This window comes from Schistocerca cancellata, chromosome 4 (genome assembly GCF_023864275.1).
Source record: "Schistocerca cancellata isolate TAMUIC-IGC-003103 chromosome 4, iqSchCanc2.1, whole genome shotgun sequence".
NCBI lineage: Eukaryota > Metazoa > Arthropoda > Insecta > Orthoptera > Acrididae > Schistocerca > Schistocerca cancellata.
Window position 1 is genome coordinate 726105791 of NC_064629.1, and position 27328 is coordinate 726133118.

The following is a 27328-nucleotide window of genomic DNA, read 5'->3' on the forward strand; positions in this document are numbered from 1 at the left end:
CCGGCACACTATTTAATCTGCCAGGAAGTTTCAGTTGTAGTTATGTATCAGATGAACATGGCAAAAGATTCCATGAAGACTTTTGTACTATAGAAAGGTGTTATGAAGGGAAGTGGGTACCATCTATGATAGGAGATTATTGCTAGAATATCATTCGAGAGAAGAAAGAATCACAATAAAAGAGAAAAAATTGATGTGCATTACAATACAATGGATTTTTTTTTTTTTTTTGGTCAATTTTCTGTAATTTCTCACGTCAAATAAATGCTACAAAGCTTATACACAAAGATTACAGTGTTATATGTTAGATCTCACCCTCCATTAATGTGATGAGCTTATACCATCATAAAACATGAATTTGTTTATCAAATTTCTCCTCATGTTTGCTGCACTATATCAGAAACAGAAAAGAGAAATTGAAATTGTGAAACTATTCCTGACAGAAAAAACTAAAAAAAGTTTTGAATTCAACACTCAAAGTACAACTAGGATCACAATGTATTTTTTCAGAAATAGAAAAATAGTATTTTTTGTAGAACAGTGTAATGAGACTAAAATAATATACAAAGAACACACCAAAAAAGGAACTGTACAAATGAAGTTGAAAAATAGTTGGTAAGTTTTTAAGTTGAGGGCAGTTCAAGACAAGGACTGCATGAGCAGAAAACATCTGAGCAGAAGAGCAAAGACCATCTGGAGTGTTTTGTCTAACTATAACTTTCAAAGCAAAATATCTGGTGTCCAATGAAACAAAAATTAACTATTTGTCTGTATTAGTAGCTTCAACTTATACCAGCAAAACCGGATTTTTTTTTTTATTGACTAAACAACCCTAAAACTGAAGGGTGGACAGCAAGCAATTGGGAGGTGCTAGTTACAAATTATTAAACAAGAAAAGGTCTGAAAAATTATTAAACAAGCAAAGGTCTGTGTTCCCACCCACACAGGCCAATTGGGACTGACTGACTGACTGCCATACCATCCTCTGCCAATGGCATCATTCAGATGCGTGATGGAGGTGCATAGCATCAGCACTGCTCTCTGGCTGTTGTTAGTGTTCTTAAGTTGTGTGTTCACTGTCAAGTTAACTTAAATGCTAGTCTCTTGCAGAAGCTACTTTTGTCAACTTGCAGAGCTTCCACAAGTTAGTGGAAACACTTTATAGCAGATACTTGTCGAACTTGCCGGCTGCTGGAAGTTTTTCTCAAATGCTGGAAGTTTTTCACAACCTTGCAGAAGTTTTGTGTGTTGAATCCAGGTACAAAAATCATGGTGTCCAAAACAAGAATGGTGCAACCCCTAAACATAAATAACTGGCCACAGTCAGCCAAGGAAATGTGAAATGAATATACAAATTAATTTGTTTCACCGAAAGGGGAAGTAGAATGACAGTAGTGTCATCTTTAAATTCTACAGTAAACAAAAATGTTTGTAATAAATACTGCTTGCAAAAATCGAAGAGCAATTAATAGTGATCTCTCTGCAGTATTTTTGTATCTTGTTTTAGAATTTATTATTTTTGTAATAAAAGTAATAAATATTGTTTATAAAATTTGAAGATTAAGTAAAAGGTGATCTCTTGGTGATACAAGTTGTAGCATTCTTGTGTCCTGTTTTCGAATATGTTATTGTACAATAGACGAGATATTTTTTAAGCTTGCATACAAAATTCTCAAATAGTTTTTAATCTGAGTGAAGTTCTTTGATTCTTGTTTATTCAATAGTGTTTCTTGATAATTTAAATATGTACCCATCTGTATCCAAACTTTCTTCCCTTTTCTCTGCTTTTCGTTTTTCTTGATGGTTTTTCTGCAATAGCAATAATAATAATAATAATAATAATAATAATTCCCGTGGAGGCCCAGGAAAAGAACAGGCCTCTGGTATGTTCTGCCAGTCGTAAAAGGCGACGAAAAGAACAAACCACTAATAGGGCTAACCCCCCTTTTAGTGTGATTACTTGGTTCAGGACAGAACTAAAGAAGCCTCGGATAAGCACCGTCATGGGCGGGGACGACGCTTGAACCCTATGCCCGCCCACAATGGTAACGACACTGCTAGCCAACTGGAAAATGATTTAAATCCAAATAGAGGTGTTTTGCAGGATATGCTTCCTGCAACCACCCTAGAAGGAAAACAAAGACAGAGGATGAGATGGTCAGATGAAGTTAATCGACACCTCATGTTCTGTTATTACCAAGCAACAAACCTAGGAACCAACACAACTGGATACAGATCACAAGTATACACAACATTTATTACCAGATACCCGGAATTAAAATTTTTAACAGAACAGCGAGAGCACCACCAGCAGCGAGTAGTGTTTGTATAAAGCGTTTTTGTACTTATTTGCTGCGCTTAGCTTTTAAATAGTTTTTCTGGGAAAACCTAGCGTAGTTTTCGCGTCTCGTATTTCAGTGAGTGTTTCTTGATTATCAGAGTAGCTCATCAGAAGATTATCTTGGGAATTTGTCACCGTATAGGGTAGGGTAAACATAGTCATGTGTAGGGACTGTGGTTGTTGTGAGCGGACGCAAGGAGAATTGGCCACTCTTCGGGGGCAGGTGGAGGCTTTGTCTGTTAGGCTCATCGAGCTCGAGGCGCAGGCGTCGGCTCGTAGTGGCGTTGGGGCAACTGTGGTGAGACCTATGCCTACTTCGGTGGCCTTGGAATCACATGGAACCCCTGATGTCGCTGCGTCTTCCGGCAGTGAGCATCTTACCGGTCAGCCATCACTCCAGGGTGAATGGCGGACAGTGGTGGGCTCGCGCGTGCCTGGCCGAAAGGCGAAGGTGGGATCTGGCCGCGTGGCAGCTGCCTTACCCCTTTCCAACAGGTACGGGGTGCTTCCTAGTGGTGATGACATTGTTTCCGAGCCACCACAGGATGCCTCGCCTATTGGGCCAGTGGCCGATTCTCCGGCAAGGTCCCGACAGTCACAGAGGGTGGGCCTATTAGTTATAGGGAGCTCCAACGTTAGGCGGGTTATGGAGCCCCTCAGGAAAATAGCGGGTAGGTCGGGGAAGAATGCCAGTGTGCACTCGGTGTGCTTGCCGGGGGGTCTCGTCCGTAATGTGGAGGAGGCCCTTCCGGCAGCTATTGAACGCACTGGGTGTGACCGGCTGCAGATAGTAGCACATGTCGGAACGAATGACGCCTGCCGCTTGGGTTCTGAGGCCATCCTTGGTTCCTTCCGGCGGCTGGCTGATTTGGTGAAGACAACCAGCATCGCACGCGGAGTGCAAGCTGAGCTTAATATCTGCAGCATAGTGCCCAGAGTCGATCGCGGTCCTCTGGTTTGGAGCCGTGTGGAGGGTCTAAACCAGAGGCTCAGACGACTCTGCGACTATAATGGTTGCAAATTCATCGACCTCCGTTATTGGGTGGAGAACTGTAAGGCCCCCCTAGACAGGTCAGGCGTGCACTACACACCGGAAGCAGCTACTAAGGTAGCAGAGTACGTGTGGCGTGCACACGGGGGTTTTTTAGGTTAGAGGGACCCCCCCTTGGGCGAAACGATAAAATACCTGACGGCTTACCAGAGAGGACATTATCATCGTTGATAAAGAACGTCCGTCCTCAGAGACCAAAAACAGGAAAAGTTAACGTAATATCGGTAAACTGCAGGAGTATCCAGGGCAAGGTTCCTGAATTAGTATCTCTTATTGAAGGAATTAGTGCGCATATAGTATTAGGAACGGAAAGTTGGTTAAAACCGGAAGTGAACAGTAACGAAATCCTAGACACAGAATGGAATATATACCACAAGGATAGGATAAATGCCAATGGTGGAGGAGTATTTATAGCAGTAAAGAATTCAATAATATCCAGTGAAGTTATTAGCGAATGCGAATGTGAAATAATCTGGGTTAAGCTAAGTATCAAAGGTGGGTCAGATATGATAGTCGGATGCTTCTATAGACCACCTGCATCAGCAACCGTAGTAGTTGAGCGCCTCAGAGAGAACCTGCAGAACGTCGTGAAGAAGTTTCGTGATCATACTATTGTAATAGGGGGAGACTTCAATCTACCAGGTATAGAATGGGATAGTCACACAATCAGAACTGGAGCCAGGGACAGAGACTCTTGTGACATTATCCTGACTGCCTTGTCCGAGAATTACTTCGAGCAGATAGTTAGAGAACCAACTCGTGAAGCTAACGTTTTAGACCTCATAGCAACAAATAGACCGGAACTTTTCGACTCCGTGAATGTAGAAGAGGGTATCAGTGATCATAAGTCAGTGGTTGCATCAATGACTACAAGTGTAATAAGAAATGCCAAGAAAGGAAGGAAAATATATTTGCTTAACAAGAGTGATAGGGCACAAATCGCAGAATATCTGAGTGACCACCATCAAACGTTCATTTCTGAGGAAGAGGATGTGGAACAAAAATGGAAAAAATTCAGAAACATCATCCAGTACGCCTTAGATAAGTTCGTACCGACTAAGGTCCAAAGCGAGGGGAAAGATCCACCGTGGTATAACAATCATGTATGAAAGGTACCACGGAAACAAAGAAAACTTCATCATAGGTTTAAGAGTAGTCGAATCACAGCTGATAAGGAAAAGCTGAACGAAGCGAAAAAGAGCGTAAAGAGAGCAATGAGAGAAGCATTCAACGAATTCGAACATAAAACATTGGCAAACAATCTAAACAAGAACCCTAAAAAGTTTTGGTCATATGTAAAATCGGTAAGCGGATCTAAATCCCCTATTCAGTCACTCGTTGACCACGATGGCACCGAAACAGAGGACGACCGAAGAAAGGCAGAAATACTGAATTCAGTGTTCCGAAACTGTTTCACTGCGGAAAATCGTAACACGGTCCCTGACTTCAGCCGTCGCACGGACGCCAAAATGGAAAATATTGAAATAAACGATATCGGAATTGAAAAACAACTGCTATCACTTAGTAGCGGAAAAGCATCCGGACCAGACGAGATACCCTTAAGATTCTACAGTGATTATGCTAAAGAACTTGCCCCCTTTCTATCAGCAATTTATCGTAGATCGCTGGAAGAACGTAAAGTACCTAGCGACTGGAAGAAAGTGCAGGTCGTTCCCATTTTCAAGAAGGGTCATAAATCAGATGCGAATAATTATAGGCCTATTTCGCTTACGTCAATCTGTTGTAGAATAATGGAACATGTTTTGTGTTCTCGTATTATGACGTTCTTAGATAATACAAATCTCCTTCATCATAACCAACATGGATTCCGCAAACAGAGATCATGTGAAACTCAGCTCGCCCTATTTGCCCAAGAAATTCACAGTGCCATAGACACTGGCGAGCAGATTGATGCCGTATTCCTGGACTTCAGGAAGGCATTTGATACGGTTCCGCATTTACGTTTAGTGAAAAAAATACGAGCTTACGGAATATCGGACCAGGTTTGTGATTGGATTCAGGATTTCCTAGAAGAAAGAACACAGCATGTCATTCTTAACGGTTCAAAATCTGCAGATGTAGAGGTAATTTCGGGAGTACCGCAAGGACCTTTATTGTTTACAATATACATAAATGACTTAGTTGACAACATCGGTAGCTCCGTGAGGCTATTTGCAGATGACACGGTTGTCTACAAGAAAGTAGCAACATCAGAAGACTCGTACGTACTCCAGGAAGACCTGCAGAGGATTAATGCATGGTGCGACAGCTGGCAGCTTTCCCTAAACGTAGATAAATGTAATATAATGCGCATACATAGGGGCAGAAATCCATTCCAGTACAATTATGCCATAGGTGGTAAATCATTGGAAGCGGTAACGACCGTAAAATACTTAGGAGTTACTATCTGGAGCGATCTGAAGTGGAATGATCACATAAAACAAATAGTGGGAAAAGCAGGCGCCAGGTTGAGATTCATAGGAAGAATTCTAAGAAAATGTGACTCATCGACGAAAGAAGTAGCTTACAAAACGCTTGTTCGTCCGATTCTTGAGTATTGCTCATCAGTATGGGACCCTTACCAGGTTGGATTAATAGAAGAGATAGACATGATCCAGCGAAAAGCAGCGCGATTCGTCATGGGGACATTTAGTCAGCGCGAGAGCGTTACGGAGATGCTGAACAAGCTCCAGTGGTGGACACTTCAAGAAAGGCGTTACGCAATACGGAGAGGTTTATTATCGAAATTACGAGAGAGCACATTCCGGGAAGAGATGGGCAACATATTACTACCGCCCACATATATCTCGCGTAATGATCACAACGAAAAGATCCGAGAAATTAGAGCAAATACGGAGACTTACAAGCAGTCGTTCTTCCCACGCACAATTCGTGAATGGAACAGGGAAGGGGGGATCAGATAGTGGTACAATAAGTACCCTCCGCCACACACCGTAAGGTGGCTCGCGGAGTATAGATGTAGATGTAGATGTAGAACAACGACTAGCTGATCAGATCCATGTAATAATAAAAAATAACAGGATACACCAGTCAGAATTAGAAAACATCAAACAACAAGTACAACAAATACTAGAACAAAATAATGTGCAATCAGAAGAAGAAGAAAATACAGTAATGGACTCAAACATCCCAGAGCAAACAAACAAGGAACAACAAGCATCAATTAAACAATCAGAGGAAAACGAAATCTTAAGACAGCCAACAGAACAAGCACAAATAGAACACGAAGTGACACACATGTTAGATATAGAAGAAAAATTTCAGCTGACATATATAGAATACAAAGACATTAGACAGACATTAGACCATTCTTGCATAGACCACCAAATAACCCACAAGTTGAAACAACAATAACAACTATCAACACAATCATACACAACAAAATAAATGAAAATACAACTATGGAAGAGTTACAACTACTGGTTTACGTAGGAGCACTCACTACACTAAATATACACACTAGGCAGAGATCAGAACCAACCAACACACAGAAGAAACCCACAAAACCAGCATGGCAACACAGGCTACAGATCAGAATAGAAAAACTGAGAAAAGACATCGGACAGCTAACACAATTTATAAGAAATGAAATATCAGACAAAAAACGAAAAAGGTTAGGTAAAATCTCACAACAAGAAGCGATAGAGCAATTAGATGAAAAGAAGCAGAAATTACAAGCATTGGCCAAATGACTTAGAAGATATAAAAAAAGTGAAAATAGAAGGAAACAAAACCAAACATTCAACACAAACCAAATGAGATTTTACCAAACAATAGATAACACACACATTAAAATAGACAATCCACCAAACATAACAGACATGGAACACTTCTGGAGCAACATATGGTCAAACCCGGTACAACATAACAGGCATGCACGGTGGATACAAGCAGAAACAGACTCATACAAGATGATACCACAAATGCCTGAAGTGATAATTTGGCAACATGAAGTCACCCGAGCAATTAATTCTATGCACAACTGGAACGCCCCTGGAAATGATAAAATAGCAAATTTCTGGCTAAAGAAGTTCACCTCAACACATTCACATCTAACTTAATTATTTAACATTGCAGACCCGTACACATTCCCTGATACACTTACACATGGAATAACCTATCTGAAACCTAAAGATCAAGCAGACACAGCAAACCCAGCTAAATATCGCCCCATAACATGCCTACCAACAATCTACAAAATATTAACTTCAGTCATTACACAGAAATTAATGACACATACAACACAGAACAAAATTATAAATGAAGGACAAAAAGGCTGCTGCAAAGGAGCACGAGGATGTAAAGAGCAACTGATAATAGATACAGAGGTGACATATCAAGCTAAAACTAAACAAAGGTCACTACACTATGCATACATTGATTACCAAAAAGCTTTTGATAGTGTACCCCACTCATGGTTACTACAGATATTGGAAATATACAAAGTAGATTCTAAATTGATACAGTTCCTAAACATAGTTATGAAAAACTGGAAAACCACACTTAATATCCAAACAAACTCTAATAATATCACATCACAGCCAATACAGATTAAGCGTGGAATATACCAAGGAGACTCATACGTCCTTTCTGGTTCTGTCTTGCTCTGAACCCACTATCCAACATGCTAAATAATACAAATTATGGATATAATATTACTGGAACATACCCACACAAAATCACACATTTGCTATACATGGATGATCTAAAACTACTGGCAGCAGCCAATCAAAAACTCAACCAATTACTAAAGATAACAGAAGTATTCAGCAATGATATAAATATGGCTTTTGGAACAGACAAATGTAAGAAAAATAGCATAGTCAAGGGAAAACACACTAAACAAGAAGATTACATATTGAATAACCACAGTGACTCCATAGAAGCGATGGAAAAAACAGATGCCTATAAATATCTAGGATACAGACAAAAAATAGGAATAGATAATACAAATATTAAAGAAGAACTAAAAGAAAAATATAGACAAAGACTAACAAAAATACTGAAAACAGAATTGACAGCAAGAAACAAGACAAAAGCTATAAATACTTATGCTATACCAATATTGACCTACTCATTTGGAGTAGTGAAATGGAGTAACACAGACCTAGAAGCACTCAATACACTTACACGTTCACAATGCCACAAATACAGAATACATCACATATATTCAGCAACAGAAAGATTCACATTAAGCAGAAAGGAAGGAGGAAGGGGATTCATTGACATAAAAAACCTACATTATGGACAGGTAGACAATTTAAGAAAATTCTTTCTAGAACGAGCAGAAACTAGCAAAATACACAAAGCAATCACTCATATAAATACATCGGCTACACCACTGCAATTTCATAACCACTTCTACAACCCTTTAGACCACATAACATCAACAGATACAAAGAAAGTAAATTGGAAAAAGAAAACACTACATGGCAAGCACGCGTATCATCTAACACAGCCACACAACGATCAAGACGCATCCAACACATGGCTAAGAAAAGGCAATATATACAGTGAGATGGAAGGATTCATGATTGCAATACAGGATCAAACAATAAACACCAAATATTACAGCAAGCATATTATTAAAGATCCCAATACAACAACAGATAAATGCAGACTTTGCAAACAACAAATAGAAACAGTAGATCACATCACAAGTGGATGTACAATACTAGCAAATACAGAATACCCCAGAAGACATGACAATGTAGCAAAATAATACATCAACAGCTTGCCTTACAACATAAACTTATAAAACAACATGTTTCCACATACAAGTATGCACCACAAAATGTACTGGAGAATGATGAATACAAATTATACTGGAACAGAACCATTATAACAGATAAAACAACACCACATAACAAACCTGACATCATACTCACCAATAAAAAGAAGAAATTAACACAACTAATCGAAATATCCATACCCAATACAACAAATATACAAAAGAAAACAGGAGAAAAAATTGAAAAATACATCCAACTGGCTGAGGAAGTCAAGGACATGTGGCATCAGGATAAAGTTGACATTATACCAATTATACTATCAACTACAGGAGTCATACCACACAATATCCACCAGTACATCAACGCAATACAGCTACATCCAAACTTATATATACAATTACAGAAATCTGTAATTATTGATACATGTTCAATTACCCGAAAGTTCCTAAATGCAATATAACATATACCGTACAGTTAAAAGGAAGTGACGCTTGATCAAGGTCCGCGTCACTTTCCATTTTTAACCAGACTTAACGTCTGAGAAAGTAAATAAATAATAATAATAACATTAATGCAACAATGACGGTGGCTGCGCTGGTTTTTAAACATGACACTGTAAATTCCCACTTGGCTATCTCATGATGAAACTCATGTGGAAACACTTTCGCAAGTACTTGCAGGAAGTTCCTGAAATAAACTTGCCCAAGTGACTTGCGAAAGCAAACTTGTGCCTGTTTTTGTTGTAATGTAAACACCTCAGCAAGTATTTGTGTAAGTTACTTGCTAATAGACACCCGCCTTTAACCTTGGAGCCACTGCTTCCCACTCAAGTAGCTCCTCAACTGGCATCATGAGGCTGAGTGCATTGTGTTCTAGTTCCACAAATAAGGAAAAATCCCTGCGGTACTGGGAATTGACCACAGGTACTTCATATAGCAGCTGGAAGTGCTTATCATTGAGCTATGCAGGCAGACAGAATTATTAAAAGGGAGACAGGAAAACTAACAAAGGCATCAGGATATACACTGGAGTTCAATATGTAATTATGGCGATAATGTGGGAATGATATGGAAGTGGGTGTGACACTTAGTCAGGTGACTGAATAGTGGATGGTACAAGAAACTTCTTTGTAGCATTCAAAGAGAAATGAGGAGGAGGAGATTAGTGTTTTAACATGCCATCAACAATCAGTTCACTAGAGATGGGGCAAAGCTCCAATTAGGAAAAGATGAGAAAGGAAATCGGCCGTGCCCTTTGTCAGAGGAACCGGCATTTGCCTGAAGCGATTTAGTGAAATCACAGAAAACCTAATTCAGGATGGCCAGACTTTGGCATGACCGTCTAAGAGAGAAAAGAGCAAGACGATCACTGGAAGACAACATTAGAAACGTGGATGTATCGCTGAAGAACAATTTTCTTGGGAAAGGCTAGAACAGGCTTCCATACAAAAGTATAAGGTATTTCAACAAGTGTACTCAGTGATTTGTCATTACGAAACTGACACAACAATAACAATCACAGGCAAGAGAATAAAAGAAATGAACCTGCTGTACAGATTTAAATGAACTCACAGATTTTATTTTATTTTATTTTATTATGTTTCATTTGTCTCATGCAGTCAGCAGTATTTTCTTTCTCTGAAAACAATTAAGTTTCCCCCCACAACTGTCTCAAGCACAAAAAACTATGCCTTACTGTTGAAAATTAAGCAGACAGAGCATCACCGATTCACTGGCAGGAACATAAAATTTTCAGATTTAGGATATAGCTCAAATTAGATTGCTGAATTAAATCAGAGCTAGCCTGAGCTTCACATGAACCAATTTAGAGAAATCACAGAAAACTAAAATCTAGATGGCTGGACAAAGACAGTACAGTGTACTAACCATTGCATTATCTGACTTGGTTTTCGCAATATGGAGCTGTTTTTCTGTTCATATTGCTTGAAAGCCTGTCTCTATTAAGTGATGAGCAGCCGAGGTCACACAAATGCACAAAACATGTTGGTAACACAAATCAAGAGTTACTAAAAATCTATTTTGAGTAACGGCAAGTATGCTAATTATATAACTGCTTAACTTATAAACACACTGATAAGTACAGAAAAACAATATACATTTTTTATAACAGAAATTCAATGATACCTCAATTTTGAGCCAAATGAGCGATCAAGTAGATTTAAAGAGTAACGACTTGGCGATGTCTCTCTGCTAGCTTCACGACTAGGTCCTGTCGAGAGGGGGATGCTGGATGGTCAACGGTGTCTGCCATCATGTCCTGTTTCTCTGTTTGTATTTGAAAAGGTAGCATAACTTAGTCTGGAAGACGGAGACCCTGAGCGGCTTGTAGCTATGAACAAAATAACAACAATAATAAAGAAAAAGATCATCTTTCAATCATGTTACAAGTAATTTACAGAATAAAAGACATAAACTATATCAGTACATGGGGAAAAATATAAGCATCATCACAGAACTAAATAAAATGTGAAAGGTACATATGCACCAGAGTTTTATTTAACAAAACATCATTTTCATTTAAACAAATACATCCATTTGGCACTCACAACTGTGGTTTTTAATTATTTAAATGAAAAGCGTCATAAATTTCTAAAACCTTGCAATGTCTTGCATTCTAACAGCCTGATATCTCAATCACTAAATATCTAGGTTTCTTATGATTGTTACTGTAGAGTCTCATAAGAAAGAAGTCTACATGCAAGTGCACCAGACACTGCAACTCTTGATGCCTTGTAGTGTCCAACATACCATTCTGTAATGTTTACTTGTAAAATGTTATCCTCAACATCAACTAAATGACAATGTTTTGTACGGAAAATAAACTATATTTATCGATCAACGAATGTTGATGAAAGTCTATTTCACTTGGTTTAGGAAATATTAGATCAAATATATGTTTTCATGTTTGTAAAAATGATTTCACAATTATTCCCTAAATGAGAACTCACTCTGAAGGTGCTTTCTTGTATCTAACACGGCACGAAAATCGGTAATGTTATTGAGTAGACCATTTATCTTGGAAAACTGCACAACCACCTCATAACTTCATATACTGTTGCCTGCTTGTCATCCAATCAGAGATACGTCTTGTAAAGTGTGGGCTACAGTGATGACTACATAACAAGAACAATTTTACATTATCCTTTATCAGCTAGAGAAATGTGCCTGAACTAAAGTCTCAATGAATGTAAAACTTGCAAGAATCATTCACAGGCACACACTCAGCTGCCCCACCATCAAATATGCTGATGAAATGACTGCTGACAGACTAACCATAGCTTTTATATCCATGGCCCCTTCCACTTGTCTCCCATGGTTTTTATCATGCTGGTTACTGCACCATCCAAGGTTTACAGCCAGGAAAATTATCAATACATAATGTATTTCATTGAAACCCTGGCATCATAAGTCATTTTGTTGTTGTTGAACAGTAGCTCTTTACAGCATAGTGAGAGTTCCCAGACCTTGTTACAGTTGAAACCACAGTCACAATTAATTAATTTTTAGATTTTTGGGTTGAAAATGTCAAAAAGTTGACTTACTTTTCCTATTTTCATTCACTGATGTCTTACAGCAACAAACTTTGGCATGACTTATCATTGACTTACTTGTCACTTCTTCTTCCGTGTGTATTTGCTTTTAGGAAGCTTTAATTTTCGAGTGCTCTTAATAGTGTTCCATAGATTTCGTGTTTGTTTTGAATACAGTCAGAGAGAGTCCCTTTAGTCAGCCATAGTCAGTGTCAGTGTCGTCGTAACTGCCGCCTGCTTCACGTCTGCTGTGCAGCGAGCTACCTTAATTTAAGTATTAACTGTATTTTTCTTACTTGTCACTTCTTCTTCCGCGTGTATTTGCTTTTAGGAAGCTTTAATTTTCGAGTGCTCTTAATAGTGTTCCATAGATTTCGTGTTTGTTTTGAATACAGTAAGAGAGAGTCCCTGTAGTCAACCATAGTGCCAGTAGTGCTAGAGTTTGTTTTCAATACAGTCCAGAGACAGGTAGTGCTATTTTCATTGTTTTCTACAAGAAGTGGCTAGCAACCACAGTTTAGTGAATAAGCAGCCGCCTTTAGTGAATTAGCAGTCTAGTTAAAGGTTGATTAACTCTCTTCTGTAAATTGTTTCCTTAGGATGGATAGGATGTGTGACTGCTGTGTACGGACGCAGGAGGGGCTGGCCACTGTTCGCGAACAGCTGAGCGTGTTGATGGCCGCGGTCAGCCGTCTTCAGGCTGCTGCCTCAGAGTGTAGCGGCAGTGGGGAGTCTGGTGCGTCGCAAGGTACACCCCAGGTGTTACATGCTTCACCCACTGTCCCTGCTGTCGAGACATCTTCGCGGGTACCGGGCGCGGTTGGGCCACCCTCTCCCCAAGGGGAGTGGCGGGTTCAGCGGCGTTCGCGGCGCACGAGGCGGAAGGTCAATGTGGAGGCTGGCCGTGTGGCATCACCCGCTCTGCCTGTGAGGGGACATGTGGCTGCTCCTTCAGCAAGGTCCGAGCAGGCACACGGGGGGAGGGGTTTATTAGTTATTGGGAGCTCCAACGTTAGGCGGGTGATGGAGCCCCTTAGGGAAATAGCGAGAAGGTCGGGGAAGAAGGCCAGTGTTCACTCTGTCTGCTTGCCGGGGGGTCTCATCCGAGAGGAGGCCCTACCGGCGGCGATAGAGAGCACTGGGTGCACCCGACTGCAAATTGTTGCTCATGTCGGCACCAATGACTCCTGCCGTCTGGGTTCAGAGGTCATCCTCAGTTCGTACAGGCGGTTGGCGGAATTGGTGAAGGAGGAAAGCCTCGCTCGCGGGGTGGAATCAGAGCTAACTATTTGTAGTATCGTTCCCAGAACCGATCGCGGTCCTCTGGTTTGGAGCCGAGTGGAAGGCTTAAACCAGAGGCTCAGACGATTCTGCGGAGATCTGGGGTGCAAATTTCTCGACCTCCGCTATCGGGTGGAGAAATGTAGGGTCCCCCTGAATAGGTCAGGCGTGCACTACACGCCGGAAGCGGCTACAAGGGTAGCGGAGTACATGTGGAGTGCACATGGGAGTTTTTTAGGTTAGAGAATCCCCTCCCTAGGCCCGACAAGATGCCTCCTGAGACGCGGCAAGATAGGAGTAGGCAAAATGCAACAGGGAATAACAATATTAATGTGCTAATAGTAAACTGCAGGAGCGTCTATAGAAAGGTCCCAGCACTGCTCTCATTAATAAACGATCACAATGCCCATATAGTACTAGGGACAGAAAGTTGGCTGAAACCAGACGTAAACAGTAATGAAATCCTAAACTCAGATTGGAATGTATACTGCAGAGACAGGCTGAACAGTGAAGGGGGAGGGGTGTTTATAGCGGTAAGAAGTGCAATAGTATCGAAGGAAATTGACGGAGATCCGAAATGTGAAATGATTTGGGTGAAGGTCGCGGTTAAAGCAGGCTCAGACATGGTAATTGGATGTCTCTATAGGCCCCCTGGCTCAGCAGCTGTTGTGGCTGAGCACCTGAAGGATAATTTGGAAAATATTTCGAGTAGATTTCCCCACCATGTTATAGTTCTGGGTGGAGATTTTAATTTGCCGGATATAGACTGGGAGACTCAGACGTTCATAACGGGTGGCAGGGACAAAGAATCCAGTGAAATTTTTTTAAGTGCTTTATCTGAAAACTACCTTGAGCAGTTAAACAGAGAACCGACTCGTGGCGATAACATATTAGACCTTCTGGTGACAAACAGACCCAAACTATTTGAAAAAGTTAACGCAGAACAGGGAATCAGTGATCATAAAGCGGTTACGGCATCGATGATTTCAGCCGTAAATAGGAATATTAAAAAGGGTAGGAAGATTTTTCTGTTTAGAAAAAGTGACAAAAAGTAGATTTCAGAGTACCTGTTGGCTCAACACAAAAGTTTTGTCTCAAGTACTGATAGTGTTGAGGATCAGTGGACAAAGTTCAAAACCATCGTACAATATGCGTTAGATGAGTATGTGCCAAGCAAGATCGTAAGAGATGGAAAAGAGCCACTGTGGTTCAACAACCAAGTTAGAAAACTGCTGCGGAAGCAAAGGGAACTTCACAGCAAACATAAACATAGCCAAAACCTTGCAGACAAACAAAAATTACGCGAAGCGAAATGTAGTGTGAAGAGAGCTATGCGAGAGGCGTTCAATGAATTCGAAAGTAAAGTTCTATGTACTGACTTGGCAGAAAATCCTAAGAAATTTTGGTCTTATGTCAAAGCGGTAGGTGGATCAAAACAAAATGTTCAGACACTCTGTGACCAAAATGGTACTGAAACAGAGGATGACAGACTAAAGGCCGAAATACTAAATGTCTTTTTCCAAAGTTGTTTCACAGAGGAAGATTGCACTGTAGTTCCTTCTCTAGATTGTCGCACAGATGACAAAATGGTAGATATCGAAATAGACGACAGATGGATAGAGAAACAATTAAAATCGCTCAAAAGAGGAAAGGCCTCTGGACCTGATGGGATACCAGTTCAATTTTACACAGAGTACGCGAAGGAACTTGCCCCCCTTCTTGCAGCGGTGTACCGTAGGTCTCTAGAAGAGCGTAGCGTTCCAAAGGATTGGAAAAGGGCACAGGTCATCCCCGTTTTCAAGAAGGGACGTTGAACAGATGTGCAGAACTATAGACCTATATCTCTAACGTCGATCAGTTGTAGAATTTTGGAACACGTATTGTGTTCGAGTATAATGACTTTTCTGGAGACTAGAAATCTACTCTGTAGGAATCAGCATGGGTTTGGAAAAAGACGGTCATGTGAAACCCAGCTCGCGCTATTCGTCCACGAGACTCAGAGGGCCATAGACACGGGTTCACAGGTAGATGCCGTGTTTCTTGACTTCCGCAAGGCGTTCGATACAGTTCCCCACAGTCGTTTATTGAACAAAGTAAGAGCATATGGACTATCAGACCAATTGTGTGATTGGATTGAGGAGTTCCTAGATAACAGGACGCAGCATGTTATTCTCAATGGAGAGAAGTCTTCCGAAGTAAGAGTAATTTCAGGTGTGCCGCAGGGGAGTGTCATAGGACCGTTGCTATTCACAATATACATAAATGACCTGGTGGATGACATTGGAAGTTCACTGAGGCTTTTTGCAGATGATGCTGTGGTGTATCGAGAGGTTGTAACAACGGAAAATTGTACTGAAATGCAGGAGGATCTGCAGCGAATTGACGCATGGTGCAGGGAATGGCAACTGAAACTCAATGTAGACAAGTGTAATGTGCTGCGAATACACAGAAAGATAGATCCTTTATCATTTAGCTACAAAATAGCAGGTCAGCAACTGGAAGCAGTTAATTCCATAAATTATCTGGGAGTACGCATTAGGAGTGATTTAAAATGGAATGATCATATAATGTTGATTGTCGGTAAAGCAGATGCCAGACTGAGATTCATTGGAAGAATCCTAAGGAAACGCAATCTGAAAACAAAGGAAGTAGGTTACAGTACGCTTGTTCGCCCACTGCTGGAATACTGCTCAGCAGTGTGGGATCCGTACCAGATAGGGTTGATACAAGACATAGAGAAGATCCAACGGAGAGCAGCGCGCTTCATTACAGGATCATTTAGTAATCGCGAAAGCGTTACGGAGATGATAGATAAACTCCAGTGGAAGACTCTGCAGGAGAGACTCTCAGTAGCTCGGTACGGGCTTTCGTCAAAGTTTCGAGAACATACCTTCACCGAAGAGTCAAGCAGTATATTGCTCCCTCCTATGTATATCTCGCGAAGAGACCATGAGGATAAAATCAGAGAGATTAGAGCCCACACAGAGGCATACCGACAATCCTTCTTTCCACGAACAATACGAGACTGGAATAGAAGGGAGAACCGATAGAGGTACTGAAGGTACCCTCCGCCACACACCGTCAGGTGGCTTGCGGAGTATGGATGTAGATGTAGATGAAATAAGTATTTGTCGCTCGGAAGTGTGTAATTAGGGTCACACATAACTGTCGTGTCTTTATAGTCTGTAGAAAATGCTTAATTCGGTGTTTCTGCAAGACTCATTTGCTTTTTTCCAGATAATACACTATCATGTGGAAGACACACATTAGCTGTGGTCTTCTCAGGTTCTTCTAGTTCTACGGTCATTATAAGTTGTAGGACAGAAGAATATGTATCTGTGTAACCACTCACAGAGTACACAGTCTTCAGCTGCTCAAAAATTTCTTTGTGAGACATTCCATGCCATAGAGGATGCAAGCACTACTAACAGGAATGAACTCTAAAGGGTAAGGTGGAAGAGTAATGAGATATGGGAAGTAGGGAAGGAAGATTAGGGTTGACAATTAGATACAAAGCACATGCTCAAATGGAGTATGGAGGGAAATGAAACTGGCCATGTCCTTTCGAAGGGACCATCCCAGCATTTGTCTTATGTGGTTTAGGACAATTGAAGAATGGAACTCAGCTCATTCTGCACACAGAAATGTATGTAAATGGGGGTAGGTCAATTTACATTACTTTTTTAGTCAATACCCATGTTTATATCTGAACTATTGTGACCACATATACGAAATTATTCCATCCAGCATGGGCTGTAACTAATAAAAGTGTTTCTTCTGAGATATAGTCAAGTGTAACACTTATGCTTAACATAGAGTAATAAAAGTTTGTCACCACATCATTTATTTTACAATAAGTAAGTAATTAAAAATAAAAGGAGGAACTAATAATCCAAACAACACTTTACATTTCTTTTCCATTGTGTATTAAATTGTAATGGTTAATCAATATGTTCCACAAACTGTCAATAAATTATATTATTCAGTATTTAGCTATCATTCTCCTGAATGTAACAGTCTAGTTAATTTTATTAATAAAAGTTTATTTAACGAAATATGACCAAGTTACGATACATACAAAATATGTACTACCTAAAATTTCTGCACAGGTGAAAGTTATTCGTATTAGCCTTGACATACCTCAACTGAAAACACCTTTTCTCAATTTTTTTCCAAAAATAATGTCTTTGAATAGTTGCTGATAATAAAGACTTTCACGTTCCAGAATATTCTTTTGTAAAATTGAATAAGATTTTAATTGCCAATACTATATATTTGTAACCCTAATTCTAAGGTCTCACTTTGTCAAAATTAATATTGAAATTAAAAAATTTTCATTTCAAGAAAATTCTTGTGGGAAAGGTGGTGGTGGTAGTGGTGGTGGCGGTTGTCATCGTGGTGATCGTTTTGCAGGGCACTCAACTGTGCGGTCATCAGCCCCCATAAAAAATCAGAATTTTTACACAGTCCACTCTAGCCTGTCATGAATGATGAAGTGATGAGGACAACACAACCAACCAGCTCCCTGGCAGAGAAATGTGGGAAAGGTGAGACTACAAATACAGCTACTGCGCACCAATTCAGTGAGTAAGTGTGTTTCATGGGCCAGTTCAGCGAATCTTTGTTTCACTTTCAATCTGTAAAGGAACTTGGGTTCTTAACCATCCTACAACAAATAACATTTGTCAAAGTCACAGTTCAGATTTCTAACGCGTTCTGATATTGAGAAGCCTATCTACGCACACAGCAAGAATGTACTTAATTCATTAGACAATAAATTACAGGCTACTGGCATATTTTGTGATCAGTCAAAGGCATTTGACTCTGTAAATCACAACATTCTTTTCAGTAAATTAGAATATTATGGTCAAAAGGAAATGTTGCAAAATGGTTCAAATTCTACCAGGACAGGACAAAAAGGATGTCAGTAGGAAAGAGATTGTATTAAGCTATTAGGTATCATTCAACTGGGAACTAATTACACGTGCTGTTGCACCAAATTCCATCTTAGATCCCTTACTTTTCCTTGTGGATATCAATGACCTTTCATCAGTAACATTTCGAAATGGCAAGTCAGTATGCAGATGATAGTTAAAAGTTTAATTATGAAGAAAGTTCAGTTTAAGATGAGCCTCAAGGATCTATTGGCAGCCAACTTCTTCTACTCCACTGATGAATTTTTCAGTAGAACTCACTGACATGTATATGTTACTTAATAATCTCAAATAATGTTAAGTATTACATACAACCTGACTCCTGTATAAATTTAGTGACAAGTTTGTTATTGCATTTTAAATGAAAATATGTTCATGATTTTTTTGCTTATACCACATCCATGAGGACCATTTCACTTGGGATCTGTGAAAGGTACATTAGCATACCTGTTGTTATTTGTAATTATTTACTGCGTATTTTTGTTTTCTGACATGTTCTACATCCTTATGGATCTCCTCACTACAGCTCTATTGGAATGAAAAGTAAATCTAATCTAATTTAACCATACCAAACCCAAACTCAGAAAACAGGCACAAGCAAAAGAGAAAGATACACAAAACACAGTTTGTTTGTAATGTTTTCTCCCAATGATAATTAAGTAGTGCACGAATGGTGAACACTTACACCTACAATGCACTTACTTTGATCAATGATCAACGCTGCTGCATACTGACTTGGCTGGAATATTACAACATGAACACTGAGGTGGCTATAAAGTCATCACTGCACGAGATCATAGATACTTAATACACTAATTTGAGTTGTAATTGCTGAGATCCACCTTCCCATTTTCTTAATGGGATCTGTGTGAATCTTACAATTGATATGAAATTTTATCAGCTGTTCTGATAACACTGAACAATGTTGATGCAAAAATGTTGCTTACAATGACTGCCCTAAAAATCTGCCACTTAAGGTACACAGAGAACTGTGCTACGTAGCCAGAACAGAAATCCCAGTTACAAGCCTTTGCTTTATTGGAAGGAAGTGACCCCTGCTCATATTACTCGTATACTGGAGCAATATTTACATTATTTATTAACTACACTTTTACAGGGTATGTACTAAGAACAGGAATGGCAACATTACAGTTTCATATTTTCTCATACGAACTTGTAATTATCTAAGTTACCTTAAAATTCATTTGACCAACTGTCTACCATTTACAAGGCTATCTTTTCTCTGTTGTTTCATTTACTATACTTACAAACTTGAGCACAATCCTTATATACATTCTTGTTTCAGCTGAAGCTAAGTATTGGCAAATAATAAATTCTATAAATTACTTCCATCCCGGCTCCTCCATAAAAAATTGATCTATGATAAGCAACAACTTCAGAAAATAAAACCTTACTTGTTACAGAAATATATACCCACTACTTTACAGTTAACATCTATTAAAATTTATTTTATTATATGCCTTGACTTTTAATGAGATTTTGGGTCTCTTTCATACCAAGAATTGCATGATCATCATCATCATCATCAACAACAACAACAACAACAACAACACCACACACACACACACACACACACACACACACACACACACACACACACACACACACACACACACAAAAATAAATGACAAATATATTAATAGTAATAAAATGAGAGAAACTGAAGGAAATTAATAGAAAGAACGAACTGAAGATACTTACGTTGGGACTGAGATACATTTGACATCCGACTCCTTGTTCTGCCCAATCTTTCTGGAGATGTTATGACACTTGTGGACATGCCAGATGAGTCTGCAGCTTGCTTTCCTGGCCGAGCTGCGAACAACAATTATTTTCCAGAATCTTCCTATCAGTGTTCATCTTAATAACAGTAAAAATGGAACTATTCAAAGCACACAGCAACTTGATACAGCAACTTGGGTAAATGAGCAAATTTTTCCATTCCGTACAAGATACCAGAGAGAACAGCAAAGGAGAAAGGCAAGGTGAGGACAACTCAAACAAGAACCATGTTGCTGAGAGTTGTTTTTATAAGTCTATGTTTAATGAGTTCCAAAAGCAGACACAATGATGCTAGACTGGGCAGTACACTTTTTCATATTTGGTGAGTATGTCCAAATATTTATTGCAGTATAAACAAAATTAGTGAATTTAAGTTATAAAATTCTCTTCTAATTAAAACTAGGGAAAATAATATAATAATATACTAAATTTCTGATACACAACCTTGGGCATCTTAGCTAAGATGAAATATTAATGATGCATGCAACAGTGTAATGTACATTGCCATGATCAGCTGGCCATTGATATATTTCATTATGGATTCATATGCCTAGTTGCAACAATGTCAGTGAACTAGCATAAAATTATATGAACGGATCAAATCATGAGGAAGGTAGTGAGAACAAATGGACCACAGCAGCAGACTCAGATTGTTCTACTGTATGTTTCTTACTGTGTGTGTGCATGTATGTGAAGAGGGCACTTGTATAACATTGCACGCCTTGGAAAATTTTTAATTAGCCAGGATTTTTATTAAACAGAAATATTCCCAAACATTTGTGTAGGCTTCATTTACACATCAGCATATGATATCGCATTATGACTGTAGTAACACAGATCTGTCACGAGTCTACTACTTTGCTAAAACAGAATTTACAATAAATATAAAACATACAAAACTTTTCAGCAAGAAGATGCCTCTGATTATGCAAATGTGGTTTAAAATCAAACATGAAGTCAAATAGTTTCTCAAAACCTTCCATCATAGCAAAAACTAAAAAAGAATTGAATTCAGCTAAAGTAACCAGCTTACTTACATTGCCTATGGTCATCTTATATCCAAGCAGCAAAAAAACAAACAGAAACACAGATTGATTATAAGGACTAGTAGGCACATACGTAAGCAAGCGTTAATGATACCAGAGGAAAACAGAATCTCTCCTTTATTCAAACCCCACTTTCACCTTGATTCCAATTAAGAATAGTGGGGGCGAGGACAGAGAGGAAGAAAGAAAGAAACACACACACACACACACACACATACACATACACACACACACACACACACACACACACACACACACACACACACACACACACACACACACAGTGGCAGGGGGCTGAGATGGGTGTAGGGAAGAGGACAGAAGGGTGCGACAAACTAAAGGTGAGGTGAGGGTGGAGATATCATGTAGTGTATATGAGAGAGAGAGAGACAAATGTAACAGCAGAGCCCTTTTCTGTCCCCTCTAATGTCATAGAAGTACATGTAGAAAACTACTGGAAAAATTTCATGAACCCATTACTGATACTGATTTACTACAATCACAGAGTACGATAATGGCAAAGGTCATAGACAGCTTCAACTTTATAAAATCATTGCATATAGTACAAATCTAAAAACAACTACCAGATCATTTCAAAAATTGCAAAAATAATAGATACAAAAAATAATGGTAATGTGTAACAGTCACCCTCCCCAAAAACAGAGGGAGGGAGACAATTTGTACTACCAGTTCCTCAGTTTATTCCATTGTCAAAGAGGCTTTGTAAGCAGGTGCCTTGTCCTAAAGAATGTTGTTTTTATTTTTTTCATTTGGATCCATTTTCATTTATTCAGACACCTTTTCTTCCAAATTTTTCCAACAATTGTGAGATTTCTGTGGTATCCACCAGATTTTGTTTCACCCCTGGTAAGGTACTCAATAAGAAGAATGAATTTTGCAACCTAAACAACACTGGTCATAACTTCTGCTACAAGTTAAGTTAGATTTATCTTTTCTGTGCTGTCGCATATGAGGACAATGCACTGACTAAAAAGCAATGGCAGCAGCCAGACTGAACAATTTATGCTTGCAGAATACATTACAAATTCCACCACAAGGGTGCCAGCTGGTTGGGGCCGAATTTAACATGTGACATCCCGTGAGACCATGCTGCTCTGTCCGGCTGGGCATGTGGACGTGGCCACAGCCACAAGGGCTAAAGGAGGCCACACATCATCCAGGAGAGTTTGTCAGTTGCGTACAATCATAACATATGGATCCCATGTTAAGTCAGGCCTCAGGTCTGGACTTAGAATACGCTCTGGTGCCGCTCCTCCATACTTAGCGTGTTGCTTCTTCTTGGGAAATGTACAAATTGTACAAAGGTCAGTACAGTAAACATTGTTCTCAAGTATTGCCTCCGTATGTTCATATTTCCTCGACAGAGTGCCATAATTTTCAAAATATTTGATTAGCCGAAGCTATAGACTGCTAATTGAACAGATCTACCTCCGCATAATGTCAATCAGCATAGAGACCATTCGCTGGACACAACATATATAGATTACTTTAAGGTGCAGGGTTTGGCACTGATTAGGAAGGATTGTTTGCTGTTTTCTTATTCGGCAACAGCATGCTAAATATTAATGGAATGGGTCGCCCTCCCTTTTGTAATTGAACCCACTCAGCCAAATGTCAAGCAAAAATATGAAACAGTTCTGAGGGGTCCCTTTCTTTACTTAAACAATCAGTATGCTGGCTAGTGGTATGGGCGGAAGAGCAACAGAGAAGAAAAAGAAGAAGAAGAAGAAGAAGAAGAAGAAGAAGCTGGAACGAGACCACCAGACAGATGATGCCAAGAGGAGACAGAAGAAACTGGAACAAGCCGCTGCATACAGACGATGCCTGAAGTTAAAGCAGCCATCCCAGAAGGCAACCAGGAGCGGTGCAGCAGCAGCAGACGCTGGCGTGAGTACACACATAACACACAGTGTTGGTCTAGTAGAAGCAACAACAGCGAATAGTGGTACAAGGATTCAGACAACACTTCATAGTGGAATGTGCACAGCAGCAACACTTCACTCAGTGAGGGACACAGCTTAGTAACTATGTCACGTAACAACGATGTACATGCAATGATACTGACACGCAAGAGCCATCATATTCTAATTAGGTTTTTCGACAACTGCGATATAGCATTTAAGGGAGTTCGAACGTCCTATCCCGACAATGTTTAATTTACTGACTTGGCTTCCCCTGTATTTTAGAAACTACTGTAGCCATTGACATGAAACTTTTACAGGACATTAAACTGTATTTTCTGAGTCTACTAAACTACAATAATTGCATTTCAGCCACTGCTTTCAGAAATACAATTTTTTAATCATGCAGTTAAAATTTTGTATACTTTTTTGTACTTTATCCTAAATAATTTTAATTATGTTCTTCTATTAGTTCAGTAGACACAGGATGTGTATGTTATTACTTGTTGAAAATTTGAATGCTTACTCAAAGTGGTTTCCAAGATTTAGGAAAAAGGAAACAGAAAATGTGAATGTAAAGTTCCAAAAGACTGTAACTCATTTAATATATGCTTAATATTTTTATTTTTAGTCACTCAGAAACACCATGAACCACACTGTATATCATCATCTTGATCTTATTCCAAGTTTTTTCTTCTTTTCTTCCTTCTGGACTCCTTCGTGGCCAACTGTGCTGCATACTCTGCTTTATCAATGAGAATCTTGTCCATTCATTCAAGTTCTCTGATGCAGTTTGCTCCAGGATTAATTCTCATATGATGTAGCACTTTCACCCTACCAATGTTGCCATCATTAAAAACAATAACAGCATCACTGAACCCCCACTTTAGCGTCTTCATACAAAGAAAAACATTTTTTGGTAAGCGAGTCCATATAAGATTACTGAATGAATCATTGGGATTTTGAGTCTGACCCTCCAGACACTTCTCCAGTAATTCATGTTTGTCAGGTCTCTGTAAATAGGTCTTATGATATCCATGACTGCTGCTGGGATGGAACGTTTATGGCTGCATGAACTATTTGAGTATTGCGCATTGCGGTAATTGCACCATGAATCAGGTCCAGGAGGGCAAAGACGGTGTACTGGTTTTTCATCAGTTGACAGTCTGTGGAAGAAGGTAGCCCATAGTGCCTACTTCATTTTCAACAAACCCTCAGAATTATTTCTAATGGCCATCCCATAATACTGCTGTAGTTCATCAATCATTTTGTCTGTTAGCCTGCCTCTTATGGTTTTACCATAAGAAAATTTCTTGTCTGCAAACTTTGTTTCAACTTCCTCAACCTGGTCCTCTTCTACCACCACTTGTGCCTTCATAATTTCTGTCACAGACATGCCCTTCTTCATTCCCTGATTTACACTTATAACAATGTTTGGTTAAAATCTGGAAATCTATTACCTTTCTTTCCAGTATCCACACTGGTCACCGTAGCAACAGAATTCATAAAACTGTAGCCGCACTACTGCCAAGTGCCATCAAAAGCTACTGGTATGTCAGTCACACTATCATTTATTTCAACAGCTTTGTTTGCAGCACCCTTCATTGACTCACATGCAACAGATTCCACAGCAGCTCCAATAAATCCTGCATACTTGTTGATTTTATGAGGTGGGTTTGGCATATTCATCCCAAGGTATCATGAGAGTTCCCTCTCTGGGGACACCACCTCGTAGTTGATATACTGATCATGCAGATAGAAAGGCTTCTGTGTATGCATGAAGCTGAGGGCTATGACAGCTGTAGTGTAGCTAATGGCAGAATCTCCTATGCTGGATGAACCAGATGAGCAGAGTGCCTCACAAAGCTCCACTACAATTCATGCTGAGGGGTGTGTGGCATGTAGCAAAATTCTCAGGGCTACTGGTCAACTGACCCAAGTAACCAGCCTTGCACCATGCTGAGCACCATGGTATCAACCTAATAAATGGCTAAATCTCATGGTACCAAAATGAAGAAACAAAAACTGTGGGATTTGATGAGACTTAAAATACCCAAGCATTGAGGTTCGAACTAATGGAAGCTGTTTCTGGAATTGGATCAGTTGATAGACCAATCCAAGAAGAGGAAATCATCACTGAGAAGTTGGACTGTATCGAGGTCAAATCATTGTCTGGGGCTGAGAGGAGAAAACTTCACAAACAACAAAATGAAAAGGAAGACAAGAGGTCCCAAACTTAAGACCTCTACAAAGGTGGTCTCAGAGTGAAGGGGAAAAACAGATCCCTTCTACTTCCAAGACAGGAACAAGAGACAAGTCAAGACAAGGAACAGGAGAGGAGTCTAATATTCCCTTTTATCACAATAACTGGATCCAGAAATAGCCGAGGTAAGAAATAAGCCCCTGTGATGGAAGTCAGTGAGGAATCCTTGAGGGCAATGGGAAGAAAGGGTTCTTGCAGGCTATCGTCAGAATAATCTCACACACTGGAAATGACCATGGTGTGGAGTTAGTGGCTGCAAGAGTTGCAGATAAATCTGCAACACAGTAAGGGGGCAACTGCCACCCTGAGTCGTCTTCTGGGAAGACAAGAGGTGGACGTTGTCCTGATCCGGGAACCCTATGTATATAAATTACGCGTTTCAGGTCTTGGGAAAACTGGAGGATGATGCTGGAGGCAAAATGCCAGAGGTAACATACTAGAAATTTAAAGAACACCAGAATATGCATTTATGTTGAGTGCGGAATGTCATTCCTGCCCACGGCGGACTTTCATTTCAGGGACTTAGTGAATGAAGTTGAAAATTAATGTAGCATGTAGACAGGTGTTCATAGCTGAATGAACAGCTGTTGGTTGGTTGTGATGCCAATGCCCACAACCTGTTGAGGGGAAGCAGCAACACCAACAGCAGAAGAAAATTTAATTGAGAGTAGCCTGGAGATCCTGAATAGGGCATCAAATCGACCTTCAGGAACATAAGAAAGGAAGAAATAATGGACATAACTTTTGGGTTCACCTTCACGGGTAGCTACATCAAACAATGGCATGCGGTGTTGGAGCCATCCTTATCAGAACACACATATAACAAGTTTGAGGCTGAAATGAATGCTAAACAGACCATGACCTATAGGAATCCTAGAAACACAACATAAGAGTCTTATAGGAAAGACCTAAACTCATCCATATCTGAATTTGTAATTTTAGTAAGGACTCCAGTAGTACTCGAGGAAATGGCAGATGAAGTGACATCTGCCATTATGACCTGGTACTTAGAAAATAACAACAACCTTGAATTGCAAAGAAAGCCAGTAAGAAAACTGTTAAACAATGCAAGAAGTAAAGGAAAATGGGCAAAACAGCTGAAGGCATTTGCCAAACACTGCCTTGTCATTAAGCAAGCAAAACTATCTGAAGCCAGAGAGAGATGTACATCTACATTGATACCCTGCAAGCCACCGTAAGGTGCGTGGCAGAGAGCACCCTGTACCACTACTTGTCATTTCCCCTCATGTTCCACTCGCAAATAGAGTGAGGAAAAAACTACTGTCTAATCACCTTCGTATGAGCCCTAATTTCTCATGTCTTATCTTCGTAGTCCTTATGCACGATATGTTTGTGGCACACCCGATGTATGTTGGCGGCAGTA

The 27328-nt window shown here is 39.8% G+C and overlaps 1 protein-coding gene across 1 annotated transcript in view; it reads right to left on the reverse strand.

The window, feature by feature from the left end:
- The window catches only part of LOC126184408 (CLIP-associating protein 1-like), a 244920-nt gene that overhangs the window by 90287 nt on the left and 127305 nt on the right, over window positions 1-27328 (reverse strand). The window contains 2 exon segments of the mRNA XM_049926792.1: window positions 11290-11494; window positions 20633-20746. Coding sequence (XP_049782749.1) covers window positions 11290-11494; window positions 20633-20746 — 319 coding nt within the window.